Source organism: Myotis brandtii, unplaced genomic scaffold (genome assembly GCF_000412655.1).
Source record: "Myotis brandtii unplaced genomic scaffold, ASM41265v1 scaffold399, whole genome shotgun sequence".
In the NCBI taxonomy this organism is placed as follows: Eukaryota; Metazoa; Chordata; class Mammalia; order Chiroptera; family Vespertilionidae; genus Myotis; species Myotis brandtii.
The window spans coordinates 3,773,755-3,785,814 of NW_005365325.1; the positions used below are offsets into that span (position 1 = coordinate 3,773,755).

A 12,060-nucleotide genomic window follows, 5' to 3' on the forward strand; every position below is an offset into this window, starting at 1 on the left:
CTAACCAATGGACACAGACAACAGGGGGTGAGGGCATGAGTGGGGGGGTAGAGGGGGTAATGGGGGGATAAGAACACATATGTAATACCTTAATCAATAAAGAAATTAAAAAAAGAGTGAATAAAACAAACCTTTGAAAATATGAACCTTTTCTCAAGCATGGTAAAGACAGTCATATGCAGTCACGAAAAAATGAGACCCTATAGGCAATAGTACAAAACCACATTTTATACGCGACAAATTTTATTTGAAATACAAGCTTTATTTGAATCAAAGGCTTTCTTTAAAAAAGGCGTTATTTGAAGAAAGGTTTTATCTGGTACAACACTATTTGTAGGCATTCTGGAGACTCTCATTTATGGGCAAAAGAATTTAGATCATACATGCGCTACACCAGAAGGGATGCTCTGTTTGGAAAAGAGAGAACATGGCTGCAGACATCTAAAGAGTTGGCATTGGAGATGATTACAAAGAAAAGAAAACTCTCGTGAGAAAGGTGACATGTTCAATGCTAAGGAAATTAATATGTAAATGACATGGATCATGGTCCCCGAAGACAAGTATCCTTAGCATATCTTACCAGATACACTCATTGGAATCTAACTGAAATTACAGGCAGGAGATTCAGTTTCTATTCTGGACACTCCGCCTTAAGATGCGAAGCCTTGACATGACCACATCCCAGTCGGCGTAAGCTCCTTCTAGATGGCGGGATATCTCAGTCCCAGCTTCGTAGCTACTGCGGCCATGCAGTAAGCGCCAGTTATCAAAAGTAATCACATCACCTAGACAAAAGATTTTTCAATATGAATAATCATGTCTTTAATGTTTGCAGAGCTAGAAAATGAAAAATATCCTTGCTGCTTAGTTCACATCAAGAAACAGTATGTTTACTTCTTTACATAAAACCTATGCATTCACTTTTCACCCAAATCAGGCCACTGGATGCAAATAGCTTTAGACATTTTGACATTTAAACTACACAGCCTGGCCGGCTCCTTGTGGGCATTTATATTGTTTTTACTTAAAGTGTTATCTTTGTGTAAAATGTTTGAGTTGTTCTTCCTGACTGTTATTTATCTCTTACTTAGAAATGTTTGTTTCCAGTATAATAGCATCAAATAATTATAAAGATAATGACCTTCTTGGTTTGTCTTCTATGTTTCTGGTATTTTATATACATTATTTCTAAGCCTTGTAAAAATCCTAAAAAAGAGAGTATTATCTCATCTTTTCATACATGAAAAAACTAGGGCTCCGAGAAGTTGAGGGATTTGCCTGAAGCTACGGTGCCATTAAATGGGGAAGCTTGGATTCCAGCTCCTATTTATTTTGTATTTTTCTCCCATGGTATTTCCATTTTACGTTACTGCTCTAAAATTCGGCCTGGTGTGACTGCATAGCAGTGGGTTTATGAAGATTCCTAGTATTACTTTATTATACCACGATCAATTCAAAAAATAATCACAAGTGAAAAAAGTCTTCTACTTGGTCAAATCAGTGGCAGAGAGAAATTATGCTTTTTATTTGAAGCCTTGAGTTTGATGTTGTTTTACTGAGTCAAGATGGTCCAGGAAAAACATAATGCTTTCTGCTCCTTTATTTTTTTTAAATATATTTTTTTTAATTGAGAGAGGAAGGGAAAGGGATATAGAGATAGAAACATCATCAATAGGCTTCCTCCTGCACGCCCATTACTGGAGACGGAGCCCACAACCTGGGCACGTGTCCTGATGGAGAACTGAACCAGTGATCTCTTTGTTCAAAGGTCCACGCTCAACCACTGAGCCACACCAGCCCAGCAAAATAAAGCAGTTCTTGAAGTTTTCCAGCTACTTGAAATAAAGGAGTACAGCAGGCCGGTGCGGCTCATTGGTTGAGCATTGACCCATGAACCAAGAGGTCACTGATTTGATTCTCAGGGCACATGCCAGGCTGTGGGCTCGATCCCCAATAGGAGGTGTGCAGGAAGCAGCTGATCAATGATTCTCTGTCATCATTGATGTTTCTATCTCTCTCTCCCTCTCCCTCTCCCTTTCTCTCTGAAATAAATAAAAAATATATTTTTTAAAAAGAACTGCTTTATAAGCAGTAACACGACATCTACCAGATCAAATAAGTTTAATGAGTAAACATTACTCCTATAGTTTAGAGTGAGAATAATGAGGGTAATTTGATGTCTACCAGGATAGAAGAATTAAGTACAAGCTTCAGTTTATATTGATTGGCTATCAGGGTAGAAAATATAAGTCATCAGTCTTGACCTCAGACATGAGATTTCCTTAGGTCTATAGCTTATCTTTCAGGTATTAATTCTTTAGGTTGGAGTTATTAAATTTTTCTGTGCTTAAGAAACACCTAGGATCTTGTTAAACATGAATATTTTAAAGCCTGGGGAGTCAATAAAGTGGGAGTGGGGGCTGGGAGTCTGCTCTTAAGCAAGCTGGCTGCTCCCCAAGATTCTACTGTAAGTGTTCCACATTCGGTGCTTGAGCAAAACAGCTCTCTACTGCTCTAAATGGTGAAGGTTGAAGGAAATACATCCTTTCAGTTGTTTGAGAAAACGTGTTCACTGACCTGGATTCATCTTAAAAGTGAACTTGGATTCTTTACAGTTCATGAGGTCAACAAACTCCTTCAGAGCAGCATAAAAGGGCTGAACCTTTTCAACAGGCACATCGAATATCGTGTCTCTCGTTGCATTATTGAAGTTGATCCGAATCACTTGGCCTTTATCATCTAATCTGTTTTTTTTTAAAGAGAAAAAGTTAAACATATAAGTCACAAAATATCGATTCACATTTATAAGGATCAATTTGTCTTGGGAGATGTTTCTGAAATACGGTATTAAAGAATGCAAGCACATGTACAGAAAAAGTTAATGTTATCTGTTAAATAAAATCAATGTATTTATTTCTTTTTTCATTTAGAGAGTATTTTTAAAAATCTACCCCATAAGTTCCAGAATGATTCAAATTAATTTAAAATAAACATTACCGAAGACTATCATTATAAAGTTTTTACATTTGGAGAAACAAATTCATTCTTCATTCTTTAAAATAGTAGCTTTTACATTACTAAAGTATTTTTATGTTATACTTCAGAAATTGGGCTTTTAAGTCTGATTTTATTGGAATATTATTGGAAAGAAAGACCTGTTTTTTAAAAGTTTGAAATATTCTTTTCTAACTCAACCCCTAGTTTACAGATGAGGAAACTGAGGGACAGAGAAAAGAAGAGACTAGCCTAAGGTAGATTCTTTGAATCTTTTTACCTGTGGCACCCTTTGTGCCATCCTCCATGTTATTGACAAGGATGCCATGACTTTTAAACTTCTTTGGGGTTTTTTGTTTTAGCCACTCTGGCGATCAGTTATTTTTTAAAATATATTTTTACTGATTTCAGAGAGGAATGGAGAGGGAAAGAGCGATAGAAACATCAGTGATGATGCCTCCTGCATGCCCCACACTGGGGATAGAGACCACAACCCAGGCATGTGCCCTGACCGGGAATTGAACCATGACCTCTTGGTTCATAGGTGGATGCTCAACCACTGAGCCCTGATACCAGCTGTGCAGTTATTTTTTCACTAATATCATAATTCCTTGATGGGAATGGTTATGGTAATTATGATCTGTCTCTTTTAGAGTGAAAGGAACTTTGTGATTCATTAATCAAATGCAATAAGAATTGTGTGTCTTGCCGTAACTGGTTTGGCTCAGTGGATAGAGCGTCGGCCTGCGGACTGAAGGGTCCCAGGTTCGATTCCAGTCAAGGGCATGTACTTTGGTTGCGGGCACATCCCCAGTGGGAGGTGTGCAGGAGGCAGCTGATCGATGTTTCTCTCTCATCGATGTTTCTAACTCTCTATTCCTCTCCCTTCCTCTCTGTAAAAAATCAATAAAATATATTTAAAAAAAAGAATTGTGTGTCTCATGGTATATTGTGCTAAGCTTTAATTTCCGAGAGTTCACATACATAAGCAAAAATAATCAGTTTTCTCTCTCTCTCTCTCTCTCTCTGAGTGCGTGTGTGTGTGTGTGTGTAACACAGTCTCTGTCTCCTTTCACCTAGTATTTACTCTCTATCTGAGAAAACAAGACACATTTATTATTTGACATTCTCTGCAATGACATGAGGGGAAATAGAAAGCAAATTAGTTATAAGGTCTATAGAAGACATTGAAAAATGTTAGAGGAGATAAATAGCTGGCATCTTGAAAAGCTGCCTATGACCTTATAACATAAAAAATACTTTAATATGTAGAAGGAAATCATGTGTGCAATAACAGAATAAAAGGAAGGTCCCAATGCAGGATTACAAGCTAAGGAAAGGTAAAAAGCTCTCCCAAACGAGGAATGACTGGCTATATATTAACTATACAAGCCAAGAATTTAAATATAAACTAGCACCATGGTAACTATAAACCAAAAGAGATCATCAGTGATGCCAGCACCAGAACACAATGAAAGGACTGTAGCATTACCTCCTACAATCTGCTGGGGCTATGAGTCCCCTTCACTACTTACAGTATTATGTCTCATTGAGAGATAATGATACTTGATGGGACTTCTTGAACTTGTTGAGGAAATGGCACTATGGTGTTGTCCACTACATCACATTTTATGAGGATGGGGAGTAAAAATTTATTTCAGATTAGAAGCATCTTGAATCTTGCAAATTAAATATGTTCCCTCCTTTCTTTGGTCTCTAGAAATTTAGAGCTGAAATCTATTACCAGTATACTAGTATGTGTTGAACTTTATGGACATTCTAGCTAGCTAAAATTTATTCTGCCCTTTCTGAGTCAGAAGGTGGCATTCATTGATTATCTATATTCATTCCTACTTCAATGGTATGTGGTAGGTATTAAATTACTCCCTTTTTACTGGCTCCCTTTTTACCATGGGTTAGTCAGCATAACTCACTTTACCAAAATCGTAAAACTAGGGAAGGAGTTTTATTTATGTGCTTGAATTTGAAACCACTAAGAAGCAATGCTATAGCTTAATCTCACTATTATTATTTTTTATACAAGTTTCTTTATTTGTTTATTTTTTCTTGTACTGTACCTAACTCTGTCAACAGCCTCCAAGTCTTTTTGTACTACACAGAGCATAAACATCTCAAAAGAATTATAACACTTAAAAACATAGAAGATGAAATGAACCCAAATGCAGAGATGACCAAGGCCCTTGATTAACTAAAAACCCTCATTCTTTCATCTCCTATTGTTAAAAATACCTTTTTAAGTGAGTTAATGTTAACCATTTGATATTCTCTAGGGATGCTCTGAGACCTTGAAAATGGTCAAATTTTGGAATTTTACTACCAAAAATAACAAAGCCAAATCATGATTCAGATGGTGAACATTCAGGTAATTTCACTCAATAGCTAAGTTTTTGGCCTCTCTTCACTAGCCTTGCAGAATCGGCAATCATATTGGGCCACAACAAAGTTAACATTTGTCATGGGTCCCCCACCCCCATTGGATCCCCTCTGATAAGTCTAGTACCCACCTGACAGCATACATAGTTATTACAGTATTATTGACTATATTACCTGAGCAATACTTCACATCCCCATGACTACTTTGTAACTACTTAATCTCTTTACTTTTCAACCATCCTCTCCAACCCCTACCATTGACAGTCAGTAATTTATTACCTGTATCTATGAATCTGTTTCTGTTTTGTTTGTTTGTTTATTTTGTTCTGCAGATGCCACATACAAGTGAAATCATATAGTATTAGTTGTTCTTTGTCTGTCATAGGTTTTTAAGGTAACTTTTGAACAGTTAAAACTGTCATGTTAAAACTGGTAATCCAAGAGTTAGTTCTTCTCTTTCTCATCTCAATGACTGACCTCTCAGAGAATGTTATCTTGATCTAGAGTTTATTTTTGACCTCTTTCTCTCACATCCTTCATCTACTATGTCAGAAAAATATGCTGTTTTGTCTTACAAGGTATGTCCCCAAACGAGTGCGTCTCCACACTTCCACCATCACCACTTGGACCACTCATGTTCAAGGCACCCTCTCCTCTAACTTGAAGTCCCGCAGTAGCTTCCTAACTGGTCTTCCTGTGCCAATCCTTGCTCTTCTACACTCCATTCAACCCAGCAGCCAGGGTGATGGGTTTAAAATGTACGTAAGTTTGTATAAATGCAAATGTCTCTCTTTTGGTCAAAATCTTGCAGCAGCTCCTATTTCATTAACAGTGAAAGCCAATGACTTCCAATGGATAGCAAGGCTCTTCATGGACTTCCCCCCATTTGACCTCCTCTCTTAATACTCAGCTCTACCCTGGCCCTTGGCTTGATTGATTGCACCAGACATGCTATTAGGCCTTCTCAAATACTTTGCTCTAGCTGTTTCAGGAAATGCTTACCTCTGAGCAATCTTCCTCATTGCTTTAAGTTTTTGCTCAAGTATCACCTACTCAGTAAAGCTTTCCTCACCACATTATTTAATCATGCAAGTTCTCTCCTCCCTAAGTATTTGGTCTTACAGATTCTCCTTATCTTGCCCTACTTTTCCTTTTTTCTCTTCAGTACGTGAAAATGTTTTAACATTCATTGTAATTTATTCATTTGTTTTAAAATTTCTTATTCTCCCATTCTCGGTTAGACTGTAAGCAGGGATCTTTGTTTTGTTCACTGATGTATGCCAAGCACCAAGAAGAGTGGCTGGCCTCCATAAATATTTGTTGAATGAATAAATGAAGGCTCTATTGTGTATATCAGACAACTGAGTTAGTACACTGGGAATCTGCTTATTTATTAAATGAGTTTACTTTCATAGTATCTGGCTATGTCTCCTGAAAGAAGAATATAAACTCAATTCTAAAATTGGAAACACCCCACAATCCACCAATGGGATCTTATTAAATAAACCATATCCTAGAAACACAGTGTAAAATAATTTTTAAATAGAAGGATACATTTGTGGCCTTTGTAGATACTTAAAAAATTATGATCAGATAATGTCCGATGAAAAGAGAACACAAAACGTTCCATGTAGGGAACAAATGATTTTTGTTGGCATCGATTTGGGAAGACATCCTGTTTCATTCTCAGTCCATGTGGTTCAGATGAGGCTGTCTTTGCCCCGGGAATGAACATGTGACCTAGGAATGGTTAATAAGCATTGTCTGACTTTCTGTCTATGGAGATTGCTTCAAGGATACACTTGGACACAAATTGGGCAGTGAGTCATTTAGCTTTGTTGTGGCTATTGGGAAATAAACACTTTCTCTGTGCTGTGTTTACCAGCTCTCAGGATAATGAAAACTTGGAACTTCCATTGATTATCTTTGAAAATGAAGCCAACACAGAGGATGGCAAAGCTAAGAGGTGAAGAAAAAAGAGATCAATTTCAGATAACACTGTTTTAACTCCTGGATCTATCTCATCATTAGATTCTTCTACTTCTGGCTGAAAGTGTTCTGACTAGCACAATCATACCGATCATAACTAGGTAGAACTTATGTTTTAAAAACTAAGTAAAAATTAAGTGTATATGAAGTCTTAGTTATGTCTCATATGAAATTTGATAATTTTTTTATGGTGGAAAAATTCTTTTTCACTGTAATAAAAAGTAGAGCTCTGGCATTAACTGAAGCTTTCTGTGTTTTAGCTTTAGGTTAATGAAGCTTTTGCTATCAGCTATTGTATTACTGTGAGAAATTTCTAAATAACTCTTACTCTATAATTTTGTGTTTGGATTGCACAGAGAAATCGCAGTAATCCACTCCAATGTCTGTGAAGTCCACAAAGGTAGAGGACAAAATCTGGAATGCCCGAGGATTTTTTTCCTTGAGCTGTCGGCATACGTTAAATCCATCTACAATTTCTGAATCACCCCCGGTGACTGTTTGTTTTATGCAGTGCAGAAGCTGAACCTATAAAAAGAAATAGAGAAATAGGTTTTTAAATGACACGTAACTCACATATTTTTACACTGCATTAAAGAAAGCTACAGGAAGATATGGATGCACTAAAATCAATAAACCTTTTTTATCTGTCTTTGGGTCATCAAAGGGGCTGGGGAGAAAAAGTTGCTCACCATCAATACTTTATAGTTCAAAAATTGTTGCAGTTGAAGACATGGACATGGATATACTAATGTTCATTAGCAAACAAAAGGCACAGATGAAAATAGGGGCAGGGAGCTAGCACTTCATGTTGGAGTATTTATGCACCTCCCCTTGGCCTTACAAAGGAGGTGGGACCTAATCTGGGTCAAGGAGGGTGGATATGATTTTGAATACGTAGAATAGAATGGAGAGAGCAAATCAGGTGGCAGCAATGATGGGTATGCAAAAATGCACACTTCCCTGGGCATCAAAAAGTTTGGCTGCAGTAGAGGATCACACCTGGGAATGGTAGATGCAGTTGGAAAGTCAATTTGGAACCTCATCATGGAGAATCTTGAATATCAGATGAAGGGTATTGGACTTTGTTTTGTGCTCAGAGGAAAGTCCTTAAAGGCTTTTGAATATGGAAGTAAAGACTGAAATAAACAATATCATTCCAGTGGTGATATATGGGATACATTATTTAAGGTGGGAACTAATGAGAGTGTTATGTGATAGTTCATATGGACGGATAAGAAGCTAATGATGGTCCTAGCTGGTTTGGCTCAGTGGGTAGAGAGTTGGCCTACAGACTGAAGGGTCCCAGGTTTGATTCCAGTCAAGGGCACATGCCCGGGTTGCAGGCTCGATCCCTAGAAGGAGGCGTGCAGGAGGCAGCCAATCAATGATTCTCTCTCATCATTGTTTCTATATTGATGTTTCTATCTCTCTCACCCTCTTTCTTCCTCTCTGAAATAAATAAAAATATTTTAAAAAGAAGCTAATGATGAGGGATATGAGGATGAATAAACCTAAGAAACATTGGGAATGAGAAACCAAAAGGAGAATATTAGTTATTTTTATTAAGATTTAGAAGGAAACGTTAAACATTATTTCATTTTGTAAAGCAAAACATAGTAAAATTTTAAAAATACTTTCTTTTATTAAGCAGAGTTTGTTTTCTTTGGTTATGTGACTCCTATTGGTAAGTCAGCATGGGTGGATTATTTTTAATAACTAAATTTAGACCCTGACTTTCTGCTTAGAGAGACTAACACCATTCAGCTGTGAAAACTTTATTCTTACAGAGTGGAATAAAAATAAAAACCAATGTCTGGCAGTTCTTATTGAAAGGAAGAGGCAAATATGATCAAATACCCAGACTAGGGAATAATTACGAGTGGGGGAAATATCGATTTAGCTTGCTTATCTCCATAGATTGTCTAGAACAATGCCATCCATTTGAACTTCCTGTAATGATGGAAATGTAGTGACTAGTCCCACATGGCTACTGTGCACTTGAAATGTGGTTAGTATGACCAAGGAGCTGAATTTTAGATTTTATTTAATCATAACTAATCTAAATTAAAATTTAAAAAGTCATTTGTGGCTCATGACTACTGTAGGAAATAGTGCAGGTCTAGACCACAATCCTCCACCCTCCCAAAACTGCATACATTTTCTCAATGTTTTAAATCTTATGCATACTTGTTCTCAAACTATGATTGTGTGATTTACATTTATTAAGTCCTCACTCCTGTCCTTAGAATTTTATACTTTCATCTTCATTTTATAGGTGAAGAAGCTGAGACCTAGAGTTGAAAAATTCAACCAGCTAGTAAAACTCAACTAATCCATGGTAACACTGCTATTCAAACTTTGGTCTATTTGCCTCAAAATCCTCATACAGCAACTTCCTTTCCTATAAAGAGAGAAACCTCTTTATAGCACTCCTAATAATTCAGTATTGTGTGGTTTGTGTCTCTGTGGTTTGTAAATGTAAACTTCCATCTTAGATTGATGATGCCTTATTTTCTGATGTTAGGAGAAAACTGGTCTAAATTAATAATAATTCAGTCCTTAAGTTGATGCTGTTTTCTTTTAAACTAAAAAAACAAACACACATGTGCCAAAGCTGACCAAGTCATTGTAGAAAACTATCTCATCACCAGGACACTGAGGGGTGAAGCAGCATGATTAAAAATAAGATAAAGTGAAAATCTCCACTTCAAATATACTAAACTCCAAGAAGGCAAAACAATAGCATAACTTTGTCTCTGGGAGAATAAAAATGTTCCTTAAATCCTTTTAGATTTTGCCATAATGAAGTCAGAGAATATTTCAAATATAAATCTTTAAAAAAGGTCAACTGATGCCTTTTACATATGGCAAGGCCAAGTAATAATCTTCTCTTGTATGTTTACATTTTAATGCAATCTTATGAAAGAAAAAAGGTGATGGAGCCAGACGACACTTTCACTGCTAATTCAAGAGGAAAATATATGCGTGATGTGTATAAAACCCAATTTTATTTCATGTAAGTCATACAGAACCAAAAATATTTTCTTTCTAAATGTTGCTTTATGGCAGCATGTGACTTCTGGCCCAGACAGAGAAGTCGGTGAAGCAACATCTGTGTTTCATTAGAGCCGTGTCTCCTCGTCCCTGCCCCGTATGATCCAAATTGATCAAACGGAACTCTCAACAGGTAACTTATCCAGATCATTTCATTTGTACTGGAAAAACATAGACTAATTCTGTTTGTTATGAAAACATGGGAACTTAGGGACAAAACCCCCTCAATAGTTCAAAATGGAAACTTGAACAGTACACAAACAGTGCCTACATTTTAATGATTCCTCTGCTAGAATTTAGACATTTCAGGAATCATCTTTTATTTTAAAAATCTCCCATTGGGTCATTACTTTTAGATGGTTCATTTGCTGATGGGAGACAGGCACACTTTTGTGGCATTTCTTTACCTCTTTATAGCATATCTGTTACATCTCTATTGCAGGTAAGGTGCTGGGTTAAGTCTTGAGATATAGAAAAGTCTAAAATTAAGTTCCATATTTAAAGAGTTTGTAATATATGATAATGTGTATAAATAATCATCACATTATATCAGTTATGGAAATTTGAAAGTCTGACTCCAGACCCATATTGTGCAGTGAAAATTGGAGGCCCAAGTTCAAGTTCAAGTTCCCTATTCATCAGATGTCACACTGTGAAAGTATTTAGCCTTGCTATGCATCATTTCCTCATTTGACATCAAAAAGACATGATCTATTCTGTCTACCTTAAAGGGATATAGCAGATAAAGTGGTATAAGTAAAAATACTTTGAAGGAGTATAAAATGCTGTGAAAATGTCAAGCATTATACTTCAGGAATATTTATGAAGTCACTTAGTCACTTTTTCATAGGCTAACAATTTTAACCCAGAAACAAAACCTAAACTCATAAAAACAACAAACAAAAAAACAGCAGATAATTAAAAAATTCAAATAAAAGCTTTCTAGTTTGATTTTTAAAACTTTATTCCATCTAACTTCTCCAACCTATCTTGAGCAGATGAATGGGGCTGATTAGTTTGGCTTTTAACCCCAAGGATTTTAGAAAATTTCTAGACCACAGTTAGAACAAATCACATTGTGTGTTTCTTCCTGACTCCAAACTCCATCTGAAAAGGTGATTAGAATGGCCCATCCAGTATCATTTCGTTCAAAGAAATCGTGTGGTATCTTCTCAACAAAATAATTTAAAATATGAAGCCATATTCTAGACTAGCTTAGTTAATGCTGCCGAGGACAATGGGTAACAAGAAGGGCACAGAGAAAATGTGTTCAGTCAACGTGTTAAAAAAAACAGACTAATTTTGATTTTTATCCATTTTACCTTCATTAACTAGAGAATTAACCCAAATTTCCACTTCCATTTACTCTTGAAGATATGGATTTCTGTGTAATATTTCATTGTCCTATTTAACTCTAAAAATAGAAACAAGTCCAACTGGTGTGGCTCTGTGGTTGAGCAACAACCTAGGAACCAAGAGGTCATGGTTCAATTCCCAGTCAGGGCTTATGTCTGGGTTGCAGGCTAGCTCCCCAGTGTGGGGTGTGCAGGTGGCAGCTGATAAATGTTCTCTCTCATCATTGATGTTTCTATTTCTCTCTCCCCTCTGAAATCAGTAAAAATATATTAA

The 12,060-nt window shown here is 36.5% G+C and overlaps 1 protein-coding gene across 6 annotated transcripts in view; it reads right to left on the reverse strand.

The window, feature by feature from the left end:
- Positions 1–241: 241 nt before the first annotated feature.
- Positions 242–12,060, reverse strand: part of BBOX1 (butyrobetaine (gamma), 2-oxoglutarate dioxygenase (gamma-butyrobetaine hydroxylase) 1) — a 58,565-nt gene continuing 46,746 nt past the window's right edge. For all 6 annotated transcript variants that reach the window (XM_014545224.1, XM_005873083.2, XM_005873082.2 and 3 more), the window contains 3 exons: positions 7,706–7,902; positions 2,578–2,744; positions 242–785 (listed from right to left, as the gene is read on the reverse strand). In XM_014545224.1, the coding sequence (XP_014400710.1) occupies positions 625–785; positions 2,578–2,744; positions 7,706–7,902 (525 nt within the window). In that variant the 3' untranslated portion in view covers positions 242–624. The remainder of the gene's footprint in view (positions 786–2,577; positions 2,745–7,705; positions 7,903–12,060) is intronic.